The sequence below is a fragment of the Panulirus ornatus genome, chromosome 19 (genome assembly GCF_036320965.1).
Source record: "Panulirus ornatus isolate Po-2019 chromosome 19, ASM3632096v1, whole genome shotgun sequence".
Classification (NCBI taxonomy): domain Eukaryota; kingdom Metazoa; phylum Arthropoda; class Malacostraca; order Decapoda; family Palinuridae; genus Panulirus; species Panulirus ornatus.
The window spans coordinates 13,542,521-13,558,574 of record NC_092242.1 but is presented as its reverse complement, the minus strand read 5'-3'; the positions used below and the strand labels follow the sequence as shown (position 1 = coordinate 13,558,574).

At 38.5% G+C, this 16,054-nt stretch overlaps 1 protein-coding gene across 2 annotated transcripts in view; it reads left to right on the top strand.

The window, feature by feature from the left end:
• Window positions 1-16,054, top strand: part of LOC139755400 (furin-like protease 2) — a 551,049-nt gene that overhangs the window by 464,332 nt on the left and 70,663 nt on the right. For both annotated transcript variants that reach the window (XM_071673673.1, XM_071673674.1), the window contains exons 8-11: window positions 1,107-1,252; window positions 2,237-2,401; window positions 8,461-8,578; window positions 10,293-10,456. In XM_071673673.1, the coding sequence (XP_071529774.1) occupies window positions 1,107-1,252; window positions 2,237-2,401; window positions 8,461-8,578; window positions 10,293-10,456 (593 nt within the window). The remainder of the gene's footprint in view (window positions 1-1,106; window positions 1,253-2,236; window positions 2,402-8,460; window positions 8,579-10,292; window positions 10,457-16,054) is intronic.

The window sequence follows — 16,054 nt, the reverse complement described above, 5'->3', positions numbered from 1 at the left end:
TCCCATTCCTCCCCCACTCCCCTTACTTCCATTGTTCTCACCTTTTTCCATTCTGTACACAGTCTCTCCTGGTACTTCCCCACACAGGTCTCCTTCCCAAGCTCACTTACTCTCACCACCTTCTTCACCCCAACATTCACTCCTCTTTTCTGAAAACCCATACTAATCTTCACCTTAGCCTCCACAAGATAATGATCAGACATCCCTCCAGTTGCACCTCTCAGCACATTAACATCCAAAAGTCTCTCTTTCGCACGCCTGTCAATTAACACGTAATCCAATAACGCTCTCTGGCCATCTCTCCTACTTACATAAGTATACTTATGTATATCTCGCTTTTTAAACCAGGTATTCCCAATCATCAGTCCTTTTTCAGCACATAAATCTACAAGCTCTTCACCATTTCCATTTACAACACTGAACACCCCATGCATACCAATTATTCCCTCAACTGCCACATTACTCACCTTTGCATTCAAATCACCCATCACTATAACCCGGTCTCGTGCATCAAAACCGCTAACACACTCATTCAGCTGCTCCCAAAACACTTGCCTCTCATGATCTTTCTTCTCATGCCCAGGTGCATATGCACCAATAATCACCCACCTCTCTCCATCAACTTTCAATTTTACCCATAACATATATGTACATTAATTTTTCAACATTAACATCAGATACTATGAAATGATTGAATTGCTTTTATATACTTTCAGATTTATATTAACTTACATGATTTCAAAACCACTAGAGAAAACTGTTTGAAGATTGTTTCTGTTAAACAGTTAAAGGAATCTTGATTATTGTTATAGTATTGTCATGAGTCAGAAAAAAGGTCGTGTCTGATCTGTCTCAATATAGAAGCTGGAATTGACAATGTATCAAGAATAATTTTGTTCCTAATCTTGTGAAAGTATTTGCAGTAATACCATTTGATAATTGTATAGTTGTATTATTGTCCCTTGCATGCATAATGGTTAACAAGATGTTTTGACTTGGAATCAAAATATGTAGGCCTGTTATCTTCTCTAGGAAATAACAGCATCTGAAATAGTACTGTGTTGTTCCATAGCAATTCATGTAATGCTGAAATTTTTTTCCCACAGCTATAAACCATGGTACCTAGAAGAGTGCTCCTCTACACTAGCAACTACCTACAGCTCTGGAACTCCTGGACTTGATCGAAGTGTTGCCACTGTTGATATGGATGGCAACCTTAGACCTGATCACATATGCACACTTGAGCACACAGGTGAGAAATTATTAGATACGTTATTCAGAGAATTTAACTCAGGCTTTATTATTGTATGATATGGAAATTTTATTATTGTATTTATCTCTTATGAACATTTTGATTTTCTTTATGCTGTACTTTGATTAGTGCATAATCATGCCATACCTCACCAAATGAGCCACCTTCCTGTCTCATGATTGTCTTTCATTTGTTCATAGTTCATATCAATTAAGCTTTTTCTCTTATTAAGCAGTGTTTTCCATTAAGTGTTTTCTTATGAATCTCTGACAATTGCATGTCTCTGTGCTCTTATATCAGAAATAGTCAGTGATGTTTGGAATAATGATACATTATATAATTTTTTTTTATAAAATAAGTAGCCTTGCTTGGTCTGGATGTTGAGGTGACTCAGATGGAAAACAAAAAAAAAGTCCCCTTTTGTTTTGTAACATGTTTAGACAAAAGCTAGACTGATTAGAGATGAATTAAAGTTTAGAAAAGGAAGGAATGTTAGTAACAAGATCCTAACTATATATTTCTTGCTGTAGACATTAAACAAGTTGCAGAGTGGATTATGTGGGGTCAGGAATCTAATAATCCATTCTGTAAGTCAGACAACATAGATTATTCTCTGATCTAACACAGAATTGAACTTGTGACCAGGCTTAGTAGGTGGGATGCTCTTTATTATGGTCTGTGCTGAGCCAGTTTTGGGTTGGTTAGCTAACCTTTCTGGTTCTGTAAGTTGGTACCCTTAAAAAAAAGGATTCATTTTATTTCATTCTTAAAGCAGTTTGAAGAACATACATTTTGATTTAAATTCAAAAATATTATTATGTTTTGCTGCTTGTAATAACAAATAGTACTGTATGCCATAAAATGCCTGATTTAACAGCATTGTGGTTGTTTCTTTCACAAGTATTACTGAACACATTCGATTCCTAGAACTTGCACTTGTTCCAGTCATAAGATTAATAAGATACAAATGATTGTTATTTCCAGGTACAAGTGCTTCAGCACCATTAGCATCTGGGTTGTGTGCCTTAGCTCTAGAAGCAAACCCCGACTTGACCTGGCGTGATATGCAACACCTTGTGGTTATGTCTTCACGTTTTGAACCACTGAGAAAGGAAGATGGATGGTTTGTCAACGGTGTTGGACGTAGAGGTTGGTAGTTTTGCTTTTTGATTTTGAAGTAATGTTTTCTTAGGCTTACTTATTGCAGCTTAGAGCTTTGTACTAACAAACATATTGTTTGTGTGTTGTAGCTAACTTGCTTGTGGCCTGTTCACTTTTAATATCCAGTGCATAGCCTGATAGATAATGCAAGTTTGCTGAGCCATCTTGTCATGGAAACTTGTAGGACTTTTTGTTTTCCCCATAATTTACCAAAATTTAATCCATGAAACTTTCAAGGAAAGCAGATTTACTGGCCATTCCTTATCTTTTTCTATTACTTAAAGTTGAAATTTCCATGGTTTCTCTAGAGTGTTTCAAATTATTGCAATATAAAGTAATACTGGGTTAAGAAACTGACTTTTGATTAGCAAGTGTGTTGCAATGATTTTACAAAATTTTAAGATACAGTATGTCTTACAGTAATATAGTTTTATGTTTTCAAATGATTCTATTTACTTTCTGTATGGCTCAATTTTCCATCATATAATCATATTTTGGAATGCATATTGTTTCCTTCTGTTTATCTTTTGCAAGCAGAACATTTACATTAATTAGTGATGTAATTCTTGCAAGTACAACATTCTGATTTTATGATAGGTCATATTTGGTTAGGCAAGGACATTTTACCATCAAGCCATATAATGAAGTTTTCGTTGTAAGTTATGTTTGACCGTATAATACAAAGGTACATATTACAAAGACATACAACACTTAAGACATCTTTTAAAGGAAGGCAACTTAGGCATCCATCAAAGGGAAAGTCATAGAACTCAGTGGAGTAATTCCATCCTCCTGATAACTAAAATAAAAATTTTAGCAGCTCCAAGGTGAAATGACTTCGGTCCTTTAGTCAGGACACTGAATGTATTAACTAACTAACAGTCAGTACCAGCCTTGCAATTGATTTTGCTTTAGACACCAGACAGACACTCCCCGTAAGCTTCATTTATTGCATTTAGGGAAGCATACTTTTGTAGAACTTCTTGTTTGTTTATAAGGAAGATGTTTAGATCATAGACACTGATTTTTTTGTGCCAATTAGTCAAACAGTGAAGGTAAAGCCTTGAAAAAGAGGAAAAGGAAATGATATGCAGCTTTAGTTTATCAGAAACAGTATCCTTTATTAGTGATATCTGTGGCATCTAAGCTTCTCAAGCTTTGTAGTGCAGATTCTAAATGCAATGTAGGCTCATGAATTTTACAAGCTTCCCATTGTTTAGCCTAAGGTTTATGACAACTGTTAGCCTTTGATTATGGTGATGACTATTGAAGCAGCATTATGGGAGCTAGAATTAAAAGCTCTTCCTGAAGCTTGGACACTTTTCAGTCATCCCATTATATGCCAGATCTTGAACCAACATTAACATCTAGTTGTTAGGTAAAGAGAACAGACTGTTAATTGCAGCTTTATAGGTAATTTCAGGCATATATGAATGACCTTTGAATTTGCTTCAATGTTCTGTTATAGCAACTGTAAGTGTCAGGTATTTGATAGTAATATGTATCAATTTTGTGATTTAGTGCTGATACTGGCTTTGATATCCATGGAAGCAGTAGTTTGGAAGTTGAGAGCTTGCTAGCACTTTTCTTTGGTCATTAGCATACTTCAGCACCATTGATTGTCTGCTACATATTCTGACCTCCATGCTTTCCCTCAAACATGGCTCTTTTTCCTTGTTCTGTCATTTATAGTTATCCCTTTTGTGCATGTACATGCTTCCTTAGTTTTACTTTCCTCTGCAAGATTACATGCTGACGCAACTATCGTTATGTTGACACATACAGTGTTCTTAGTGTTGGCAGTTAGCATTTGCTTCATTAAAGTGGTTATCACATTAATATAATGAATTCTTTTGAAAATATTTGAGCGTTGGTGTTCACTTTGAATCTCTTGAAGGTAAGTGTATTATGAAGTTAGAATGTTTGAGGAAGATTTTGTTATGCCACCCTTTTGTGATTATGGGAAAAGGTATATACAGTAAGAGACTGATAGATATATCTTGCCAATTTGTAAGAAAATTAAGCATTGGGCTTAACCTTCTGATTAGGTGAGGTGTAGAAACTGAGAATACAACATATGAAAGGATTAGCTAGTCCTCTTTGGTTGGTTGGTCAGAAATTAAATCGTTTGTAATGAAGTGGGGAAATTTAATTTCTTCAGTTTCTTTCATGAACTGTCCTGCAAGAAGACCCTTGCTCATTGATTGATGGACAAAACAGCCATCCTTCTTCATTTTCCCATTCTTCCATGTTAGTTTGACTTTGTTAAGATACATACTTTACCATGTATATTAATGCCTGGTGTAGATGTCCAGGATCTACTTTCAAATGAGTCCGTAAGATCTGACATAGACTGTTTTATGTACATTTTGGGAAAGTTGTAGTTGTCTTTTTATGGTGCCTAACCTATGTTGGCCGCAATATTCTGAGCATGATAATAAATGAGAATATACCATTTACTGGTATTTAACATATATATAATATATATTCACATTAGCCAATCATTGACCATCTTTCCTTAATCGTAGGTGATTTCAGGATTTATTTCATGGAAGGTTGACATTATGTGTGTGTATTGGAGTTATGGAATAATGAAGGGGTGGAAAATTTGAGAACACAATCATAGAAACTGAGAAACTTTGAAGAGAATATTGTGAACAAGGCAGGAAATAAGCCAAAACTTTTCCATAGATTCGTCAGGAATAAATTGTCCATTAAAGAAGAGCTAATCAGGCTTAGGGAAGAGTCATAAAGGATGATGTTAGATATGTAAGGATCTAAATGACCAAATCAAAAGTGTGCCTTCAATAGAACACATTAGACCCAACACCAGTGAGATGGAGTGGGAAAGAGATCTTGGAAAAGATTAAGATATCTAGAAAGGACATAAGGAGAATAATAAAGGGCCATGATTCATGTAAAGCTCTTGTTCTAAATGAAATTTTCCATAGAAGATGTAGATGTCAATACACTTGACAAACCACTGGACTTATCTTCAAGATCTCACAGAAAACAGGTAAAATGCCAAGAGAATGGAAAAGAGTAAGCTTCTTACCTTTTTGTAAAAAAGGAGACCATGAAGAGTTGCTAAGCTAGAAACTGGTGTCCCTGACAAGTGTAGTCTTTAAGTTGCTGGAAAAGATGATCAGAAAGCTATGTGAAAAAAAATGGTTTCGGAGAAAGTAGGTCATGTGTAACAAACCTCTGTGATATATGAGAATAAGCTCTATTTTAGACAAGAAAGAAAGCTAGTTGGGTTATCTATATCTGGACTGTCAGAAAGCATTTGACAGTAGAACACATAGGAGGCTGATAATTCAAGTATGAATAAAGGGGAGACTACTTTGATGGGTAGATGATTATCTTTGTGGAAAGAAACAGAGAATGTATGTTAGGAAAGCCTTTTCGAAATGGGTTGATTTGCCTGGAACCATTGCTTTGCTTGACACATATGACTGACTTACTAGAGGAATTAATCACCTACCTGAATATTTATGTGGGTAATGTCAAGGTCATGAGGCAAGTGAAAAATGAAGAGGATTGCATCAACTTGTAAGGGGACCTAGACAGACTTCCAAAGTTGTTCCAAGTACGCTGTTAATGAAATCTAACCAAGTGAATGTAAAGCAGTGAGTATGGACCACAGTAAGATAATGCAAGAAATATGCTCCAGGAATATGTTTTTGAGAAGGACTTGGGAGTTAGTTGACAGTGTTCCATATCAGGAGAATAATAAAGGCATGAATTATCATTCAAGTATATGGACAAGAAAATATTCAACTGGCTATTCTCATCCTGCATTTGGCCAAAACTAGAATATACCACTCATGTTTTGTCACAGCACTTAGATTCAAAACTGATAGACATCCAACAGAGGGCAACAAAAGGAGTACTTGAATTACATGATTTGAGTTACATGATGAGGCTGGATGCCTTAAATTTACCTGCCATGTTAGAGGGAAGATTGAAGGATGACCTGATCACAGGAAGTTTTTAAACCATCTTAGTGATGTAGGCAGTGAACAGGCCATTATAGGAAATTAAGCAAGAAATTTGTTAGAAGGGATAGAAGTGCTTGTTGTGGATGAATGGAATAAACTTATTATGAGGTAGTGAATTTGGACATCATACAGAAGTTTAAAACGTTGTATTAGTGTGAAGGAAATTCAAAAGGTATGGCCTCGTAAGTGTAGATCTCCCTTGTAAAGAACAAATAGGTAATTACGTATTGTCCAGCTACTAGGCGTGACAATAAGAGAGTAGAACATATTACTCTTGGAGAAGCAGTTCCACTGACTCCCTTGGATGTGTTCACACACAGGTTCATACACTGGTCAGGGAAAATAGCTTCATGCCTCAGATTACATTGTCTTTGAATAGTATTAACATTCCATGCATCTTCAGCTACATTGCCATATTGCATGTCTAAGGTTCTTAGAATCATTTATTTTATTTATTGCTTTCTTGAATTGCAGTGTTTATGACTAAATTTTTGGACTTGAAGAATAAGGAATGCAGTTTGTTGCTAAAGAATTCTTAACAAATTAATTGTGTATTTCCATTATGTTAAGTATTCTCTGACATGTTTCTTTTATCTGAAGGCATAACAGGCTTTTGAGCTTCCCTTATGTAAGATCATTGATTATTTTCCATTTTTATTGATTAACGTAGAAAATTTTCTTTTTAAGATAGTATTGTTATAGCAAAGCTATAATGGTTTATAATCAATGATGATGTTAGGCAATGAGAAGCATGCCTTTGCTTGCATCAGTAAGGTTTTGTGCTGATCTGTATGTATAGCCTGATAAGTGTTGCTTTTCTGACATAGCAAGTTGTAGCTATGTGTTCAGTGCATGATGGAACTACAAGCCATCACAAGACTCGAGACAGTGTTGAAGTAGACAGACAGACACGAGTGCGACAAGCCTAAGCTCCATCGCTATGGACACATCCTAGAAATACAAACAGATCACACTTAGATCCAGAACACCATCCACTTTAAGGTAATGTGAGATCTCCTGGTGTGTAGAGATCTTAATGTATTTGTATACTCTATATAATACTATAAGATGGACTTTTGTGACCTCTGTATAGTGACAACTTTTGTGCTGACTATTAGAAGTAAAGACTTTTCTCCCAGAATATTATAATTGGGCAAAACTTTGCAGGATTTCATACAAACAATTTTAACACATTTTGGTTTGAACATTTACAAAGTAATGGGAGTGTTAAATTGAATACACTGTCATGTAAACCTTTGAGTTAACTGAAAATAGAAATTCCAAGCATCACAGCCTACAAAAAAAGAAAGAATATATATATGGTTCACATTACTTGGTTTTCATTTCCTAGTATTACCCTTCAAATTTGCACTGAATTTGCCCTCTGCTAGTGGCCTGTTAAGATGAGGCACTAAAGGCTAAGAAGTGGCACTGGAATTCACTAGTTATGAAGACTCCTTTGCCATGGCCACCCCCTTGAGGGAGTTCCTAGAGGGAATGGGCACCAGAGATAAAGATAGATTGAAGTTAGATTTATTGCCTAAGGTTTGTACCTCAGCATTGATGAGTGCTTTTTGTATATGCTTGTTGATTCTGCTATGATTTTATTTTTCATATTACTATAGGCAGTAGTGATAGTTGCTGATGATGATTTGCACATATCTCTAACACAAGCTGTTACTGCATTCTGTTAAGAAATTTATGCAATTTTCAGTTGAAAGGAAACCTTTCTTTAGTTTTCAGAAAAATCCCCTATTGATTCATCTCAAAGTATTCATTTCCTTTTTCTGTAATTGCTACCAACCCCAGAGCACAGCCATATCTGTGTCATGATAAAGATTTATTCTAATGATCATAAAGTATGGATTAATCTTTACATATTACTTACAATATATTTTAAAGCTTTGCTGTTAGCGACAGGTTTAATACATCTACTTGGTATCTACTGGATGTAATGATTACACATTACACAGATTTAATGAATTATCACATATAGAAATCCCTTTCATGTCCATATATTTACTTGCACCCACATTATCTTCACAGTCAGTCACAAATTTGGCTATGGGCTTATGGATGCAGGCAAGTTGGTAGAGTTGGCAGAAAAATGGACAACTATTCCACCTCAGCATGTCTGCCAAAGTGTTAATGACCGAACTGATCAGTGAGTATCAGCAAGAGATATTTGTTATTGTGTGGTTTTCATGCTATATATGCTTTTTGAATTTTCAGTAAGTTTAGATGGAAATGTGATTTCTCGTTGTGATGATTGTTTGCAGTTGCCCTGTTGGTGAGATAGCTTTAGGAACAGACAAAGAAAAGGCCTTATTCACTCGCATACATTTTCTAGGTCTCATGTGTAACGCACATTAACCACAGCCACCTATACACAGTTCGGCTCCACAGACATTCCATGGTTTCTCTCTGTTTCTCCATATGTCTCATCCATTGACAATACATTACCCTCTGTATACCACATTGCTCTAATTCACTTTATCCTGTGCTTGCCTTTCAACCTCCAGCATGTTTGAGCCTTGAGCACTCAAAATATTCTTCCCTTCATCCTTCTGTTTCATTTCATCTCCCCTTTTTCATTTTCCCTTTACTTTTGATGCATATGTTTTTGTCAACTTATTGTCACTCATTCTGTCCATAGTTCCAAACCATTTCAGCACACTCTCTTCAGCTTTCTCAAGTACACTCTTCTTATTACTACACCTATCTCTTACCCCTTTTATTACTTATTCAAACCACCTCACACCACAAAATGCTTACATCCATACAACAACATTAGGACTGCTATACCTTCAAACATATTGTTTTTGCCCTGCCAAATCATGGCCTTTATCCCCTCACTCGCCCTATGACCCGCTTCTGCTTCCATGGTTCCATTACTGCCATCTCCTCTCCCAGATTTCTGAAATGCTTCATTTCTTCCAAATTTTCTCCATTCAAGCTCGCATCCCAGATAATCTGTCCTTCTGCCTTGCTAATCCAAATAATCTTGCTTTCATTCACATTCATTTTCAACTTCCCCTCTTGATGCACTCTCTGAGTGTCAGACAACAGCTTATGGAGTTTCTCACTTGAATATGCCACCATTGCTGTACCATCAGCAAACAACTGACTCACCTGGTCTCTCCTCACCCCCTACAAAATGCATAGTTGCCCCTTTCTCCAAGACCCTTGCATTTACCTCTCTTACCATCCTTGCAGAACTGGAAGATACCCATTGACAAAAATTGATTCAGATAAATTGAGTAAGCTTTCTGATTATGGTGCCTTGTCATATTCAGTTGGTTGGAGAAAAGAAATATACTACCATGGTAGTGAAATAGAGAATATTAAAGACCCTGACTGACAGCTACACTCATACATAGTCTATGTTACACATCAGCCACAAGGGACAGCCTGCTCTTGCTAACTGATGAAAGTATATAAATAACTTCTCATCAGACATGAATAATTTTTCACCCTATTGAATATTGCATTTTATATTTAAGTGGTAAATATCCTAATCAGTGCTATTGTCAAAATAATGAAAATATTTTTTCTTTGATTTCTCAAAATGCTCTGCATGGAAAGTGATGGAGGTAGGATTAAAACAAAACAATGAAAGGGTTATATAACATTTAATATACCTTCTCTTGCCCCCATTTAGCATTTGTCAAAGGTGGAGGCTCAAAAATGAATACTTTGGCCAATAGAAAATGGAAAGTATAAGGAGGAAATAAACTATTATATTTGTAATGAAAGCTTCCAGGGCATTTGAGATTGAGTGATTGCCATACAACAAATAGCACAACAAACATCAGTGATGTTCCATGCCATCATGGAAACTTTCCTTCATTCTTAAACATTTTTCTTTTTCTCCATAGGACAATTCCCACTATTATGGGAGAGTCAGTGTTTGCAGAGATCACCACAGATGGGTGTGCAGGAACATCAGCAGAAGTACGTTACTTGGAACATGTACAGGCCAGAGTTTCTCTACGATTCCTTCCTCGTGGAAACATCAACATCAAGCTGATATCACCATCTGGTAGTTTTCTTATATATATTCACTTAAACTACCTTAGGATATATTATTATTTTTATGTAAATCTAGAACACTTTTTATGGAATTGCTTCAGTATAAGGCTCCACTCCATGTGAGAATAGGGTAAGGTAGGCTCCTTTAAGATGAAAAGGTCCTCAACAGTGCTGCACTCTTTTCTGTGCCAGCTGATGATGATACAGCCTTGTTCAAGGTGACTTCTCACTTATTGTTTAACCACTTTCAGGCAGAGTCCATTACCACTTCCCAAGAGTAGTAAGATAGGTATGTAGTGTACGAACCCTTTTCATGGGGCTTCTGCAGTTTTGAGGCAGTATTCCACACTAAGCAGGGTACAGTGTGCTTTGTTCAGTTGTCTGACAAATGCACAACCTGGGGATAGGGGAGAAAGAATACTTCCCACATACTCCCTGCGTGTTGTAGAAGGGGACTAAAAGGGAGGGAGTGGGAGCTGGAAATCCTCCCTTCCAGTTTTTTACTTTTCCAAAAGAGGGAACAGAGAAGGGGGCCAAGTAAGGATTTTCCCCCTAAAGCTCAGTCCTCTGTTCTTAACACTACCTCGCTAATGCGGGAAATAGCGAATGTATGAAATATATATATTTCTTTTTTCTTTCATACTATTCGCCATTTCCCGCATTAGCAAGGTAGCGTTAAGAACAGAGGACTGGGCCTCTGAGGGAATATCCTCACCTGGCCTCGTTCTCCGTTCCTTCTTTTGGAAAATCAAAAAGCGGGGGGCTGGAAATCCTCCTCTCATTTTTAATTTTCCAAAAGAAGGAACAGAGAAGGGGGCCAAGTGAGGATACTCCCTCATAGGCTCAGTCCTCTGTTCTCAACGCCACCTCGCCAACGCGGGAAATGGCGAATAGCATGGAAAAAAAAATTATATATATATATATATATATATATATATATTTTTTTTTTTCTTTTGCTTTGTCGCTGTCTCCCGCGTTTGCGAGGTTGCGCAAGGAAACAGACGAAAGAAATGGCCCAACCCACCCCCATACACAAGTATATACATACGTCCACACACGCAAATATACATACCTACACAGCTTTCCATGGTTTACCCCAGACGCTTCACATGCCCTGATTCAATCCACTGACAGCACGTCAACCCCGGTATACGACATCGATCCAATTCACTCTATTCCTTGCCCTCCTTTCACCCTCCTGCATGTTCAGGCCCCGATCACACAAAATCTTTTTCACTCCATCTTTCCACCTCCAATTTGGTCTCCCATTTCTCGTTCCCCCCACCTCCGACACATATATCCACTTGGTCAATCTTTCCTCACTCATTCTCTCCATGTGCCCAAACCATTTCAAAACACCCTCTTCTGCTCTCTCAACCACGCTCTTATTATTTCCACACATCTCTCTTACCCTTACGTTACTTACTCGATCAAACCACCTCACACCACACATTGTCCTCAAACATCTCATTTCCATCACATCTATCCTCCTGCGCACACCTCTATCCATAGCCCACGCCTCGCAACCATACAACATTGTTAGAACCACTATTCCTTCAAACATACCCATTTTTGCTTTCCGAGATAATGTTCTCGACTTGCACACATTCTTCAAGGCTCCCAGAATTTTCGCCCCCTCCCCCACCCTATGATCCACTTCTGCTTTCATGGTTCCATCCGCTGCCAGATCCACTCCCAGATATCTAAAACACTTTACTTCCTCCAGTTTTGCTCCATTCAAACTCACCTCCCAGTTGACTTGACCCTCAACCCTACTGTACCTAATAACCTTGCTCTTATTCACATTTACTCTTAACTTTCTTCTTTCACACACTTTACCAAACTCAGTCACCAGCTTCTGCAGTTTCTCACATGAATCAGCCACCAGCGCTGTATCATCAGCGAACAACAACTGGCTCACTTCCCAAGCTCTCTCATCCCCAACAGACTTCATACTTGCCCCTCTTTCCAAAACTCTTGCATTCACCTCCCTAACAACCCCATCCATAAACAAATTAAACAACCATGGAGACATCACACACCCCTGCCACAAACCTACATTCACTGAGAACCAATCACTTTCCTCTCTTCCTACACGTACACATGCCTTACATCCTCGATAAAAACTTTTCACTGCTTCTAACAACTTTCCTCCCACACCATATATTCTTAATACCTTCCACAGAGCATCTCTATCAACTCTATCATATGCCTTCTCCAGATCCATAAATGCTACATACAAATCCATTTGCTTTTCTAAGTATTTCTCACATACATTCTTCAAAGCAAACACCTGATCCACACATCCTCTACCACTTCTGAAACCACACTGCTCTTCCCCAATCTGATGCTCTGTACATGCCTTCACCCTCTCAATCAATACCCTCCCATATAATTTACCAGGAATACTCAACAAACTTATACCTCTGTAATTTGAGCACTCACTCTTATCCCCTTTGCCTTTGTACAATGGCACTATGCACGCATTCCGCCAATCCTCAGGCACCTCACCATGAGTCATACATACATACATACATACATACATACATACATTATATATATATTATTTTTATTTTTTTATTATACTTTGTCGCTGTCTCCCGCGTTTGCGAGGTAGCGCAAGGAAACAGACGAAAGAAATGCCCCCCCCCCCCCCATACACATGTATATACATACGTCCACACACGCAAATATACATACCGACACAGCTTTCCATGGTTTACCCCAGACGCTTCACATGCCTTGATTCAATCCACTGACAGCACGTCAACCCCGGTATACCACATCGCTCCAATTCACTCTATTCCTTGCCCTCCTCTCACCCTCCTGCATGTTCAGGCCCCGATCACACAAAATCTTTTTCACTCCATCTTTCCACCTCCAATTTGGTCTCCCTCTTCTCCTCGTTCCCTCCACCTCCGACACATATATCCTCTTGGTCAATCTTTCCTCACTCATCCTCTCCATGTGCCCAAACCACTTCAAAACACCCTCTTCTGCTCTCTCAACCACGCTCTTTTTATTTCCACACATCTCTCTTACCCTTACGTTACTCACTCGATCAAACCACCTCACACCACACATTGTCCTCAAACATCTCATTTCCAGCACATCCATCCTCCTGCGCACAACTCTATCCATAGCCCACGCCTCGCAACCATACAACATTGTTGGAACCACTATTCCTTCAAACATACCCATTTTTGCTTTCCGAGATAATGTTCTCGACTTGCACACATTCTTCAAGGCCCCCAGAATTTTCGCCCCCTCCCCCACCCTATGATCCACTTCCGCTTCCATGGTTCCATGGTTCCATATATATATATATCTTTTTCTTTCAAACTATTCGCCATTTCCCGCATTAGCGAGGTAGCGTTAAGAACAGAGGACTGGGCCTTTGAGGGAATACCCTCACCTGGCCCAATTCTCTGTTCCTTCTTTTGGAAAATTAAAAAAAAACCTAGAGGGGAGGATTTCCAGCCCCCCGCTCCCTCCCCTTTTAGTCGCCTTCTACGACACGCAGGGAATACATGGGAAGTACTCTTAATCCCCTATCCCCAGGGATAATATATATATATATATATATATATATATATATATATATATATATATATATATATATATATATATATATATATATATATATAAATAATATATATATATATATATATATATATTTGGTCTCCCTCTTCTCCTCGTTCCCTCCACCTCCGACACATATATCCTCTTGGTCAATCTTTCCTCACGCATTCTCTCCATGTGACCAAACCATTTCAAAACACCCTCTTCTGCTCTCTCAACCACGCTCTTTTTATTTCCACACATCTCTCTTACCCTTACATTACTTACTCGCTCAAACCACCTCACACCACACATTGTCCTCAAACATCTCATATATATATATATATATATATATATATATATATATATATTTTTTTTTTTTTTTTTTTTTTTTTTGCTTTGTCGCTGTCTCCCGCGTTTGCGAGGTAGCGCAAGGAAACAGACGAAAGAAATGGCCCAACCCACCCCCATACACATGTATATACATACGTCCACACACGCAAAATATACATACCTACACAGCTTTCCATGGTTTACCCCAGATGCTTCACATGCCCCGCTTTAATCCACTGACAGCACGTCAACCCCGGTATACCACATCACTCCAATTCACTCTATTCCTTGCCCTCCTTTCACCCTCCTGCATGTTCGGGCCCCGATCACACAAAATCTTTTTCACTCCATCTTTCCACCTCCAATTTGGTCTCCCTCTTCTCCTCGTTCCCTCCACCTCCGACACATATATCCTCTTGGTCAATCTTTCCTCACTCATTCTCTCCATGTGCCCAAACCATTTCAAAACACCCTCTTCTGCTCTCTCAACCACGCTCTTTTTATTTCCACACATCTCTCTTACCCTTACGTTACTTACTCGATCAAACCACCTCACACCACACATTGTCCTCAAACATCTCATTTCCAGCACATCCATCCTCCTGCGCACAACTCTATCCATAGCCCACGCCTCGCAACCATACAACATTGTTGGAACCACTATTCCTTCAAACATACCCATTTTTGCTTTCTGAGATAATGTTCTCGACTTCCACACATTCTTCAAGGCTCCCAGAATTTTCGCCCCCTCCCCCACCCTATGATCCACTTCCGCTTCCATGGTTCCATCCACTGCCAGATCCACTCCCAGGTATCTAAAACACTTCACTTCCTCCAGTTTTTCTCCATTCAAACTCACCTCCCAATTGACTTGACCCTCAAACCTATATATATATATATATATATATATATATATATATATATATATATGCCTTTCATCCTCGATAAAAACTTTTCACTGCTTCTAACAACTTGCCTCCCACACCATATATTCTTAATACCTTCCACAGAGCATCTCTATCAACTCTATCATATGCCTTCTCCAGATCCATAAATGCTACATACAAATCCATTTGCTTTTCTAAGTATTTCTCACATACATTCTTCAAAGCAAACACCTGATCCACACATCCTCTACCACTTCTGAAACCACACTGCTCTTCCCCAATCTGATGCTCTGTACATGCCTTCACCCTCTCAATCAATACCCTCCCATATAATTTACCAGGAATACTCAACAAACTTATACCTCTGTAATTTGAGCACTCACTCTTATCCCCTTTGCCTTTGTACAATGGCACTATGCACGCATTCCGCCAATCCTCAGGCACCTCACCATGAGTCATACATACATTAAATAACCTTACCAACCAGTCAACAATACAGTCACCCCCTTTTTTAATAAATTCCACAGCAATACCATCCAAACCTGCTGCCTTGCCGGCTTTCATCTTCCGCAAAGCTTTTACTACCTCTTCGCTGTTTACCAAATCATTTTCCCTAACCCTCTCACTTTGCACACCACCTCGACCCAAACACCCTATATCTGCCACTCTGTCATCAGACACATTCAACAAACCTTCAAAATACTCATTCCATCTCCTTCTCACATCACCACTACTTGTTATCACCTCCCCATTTGCGCCCTTCACTGAAGTTCCCATTTGCTCCCTTGTCTTACGCACCCTATTTACCTCCTTCCAGAACATCTTTT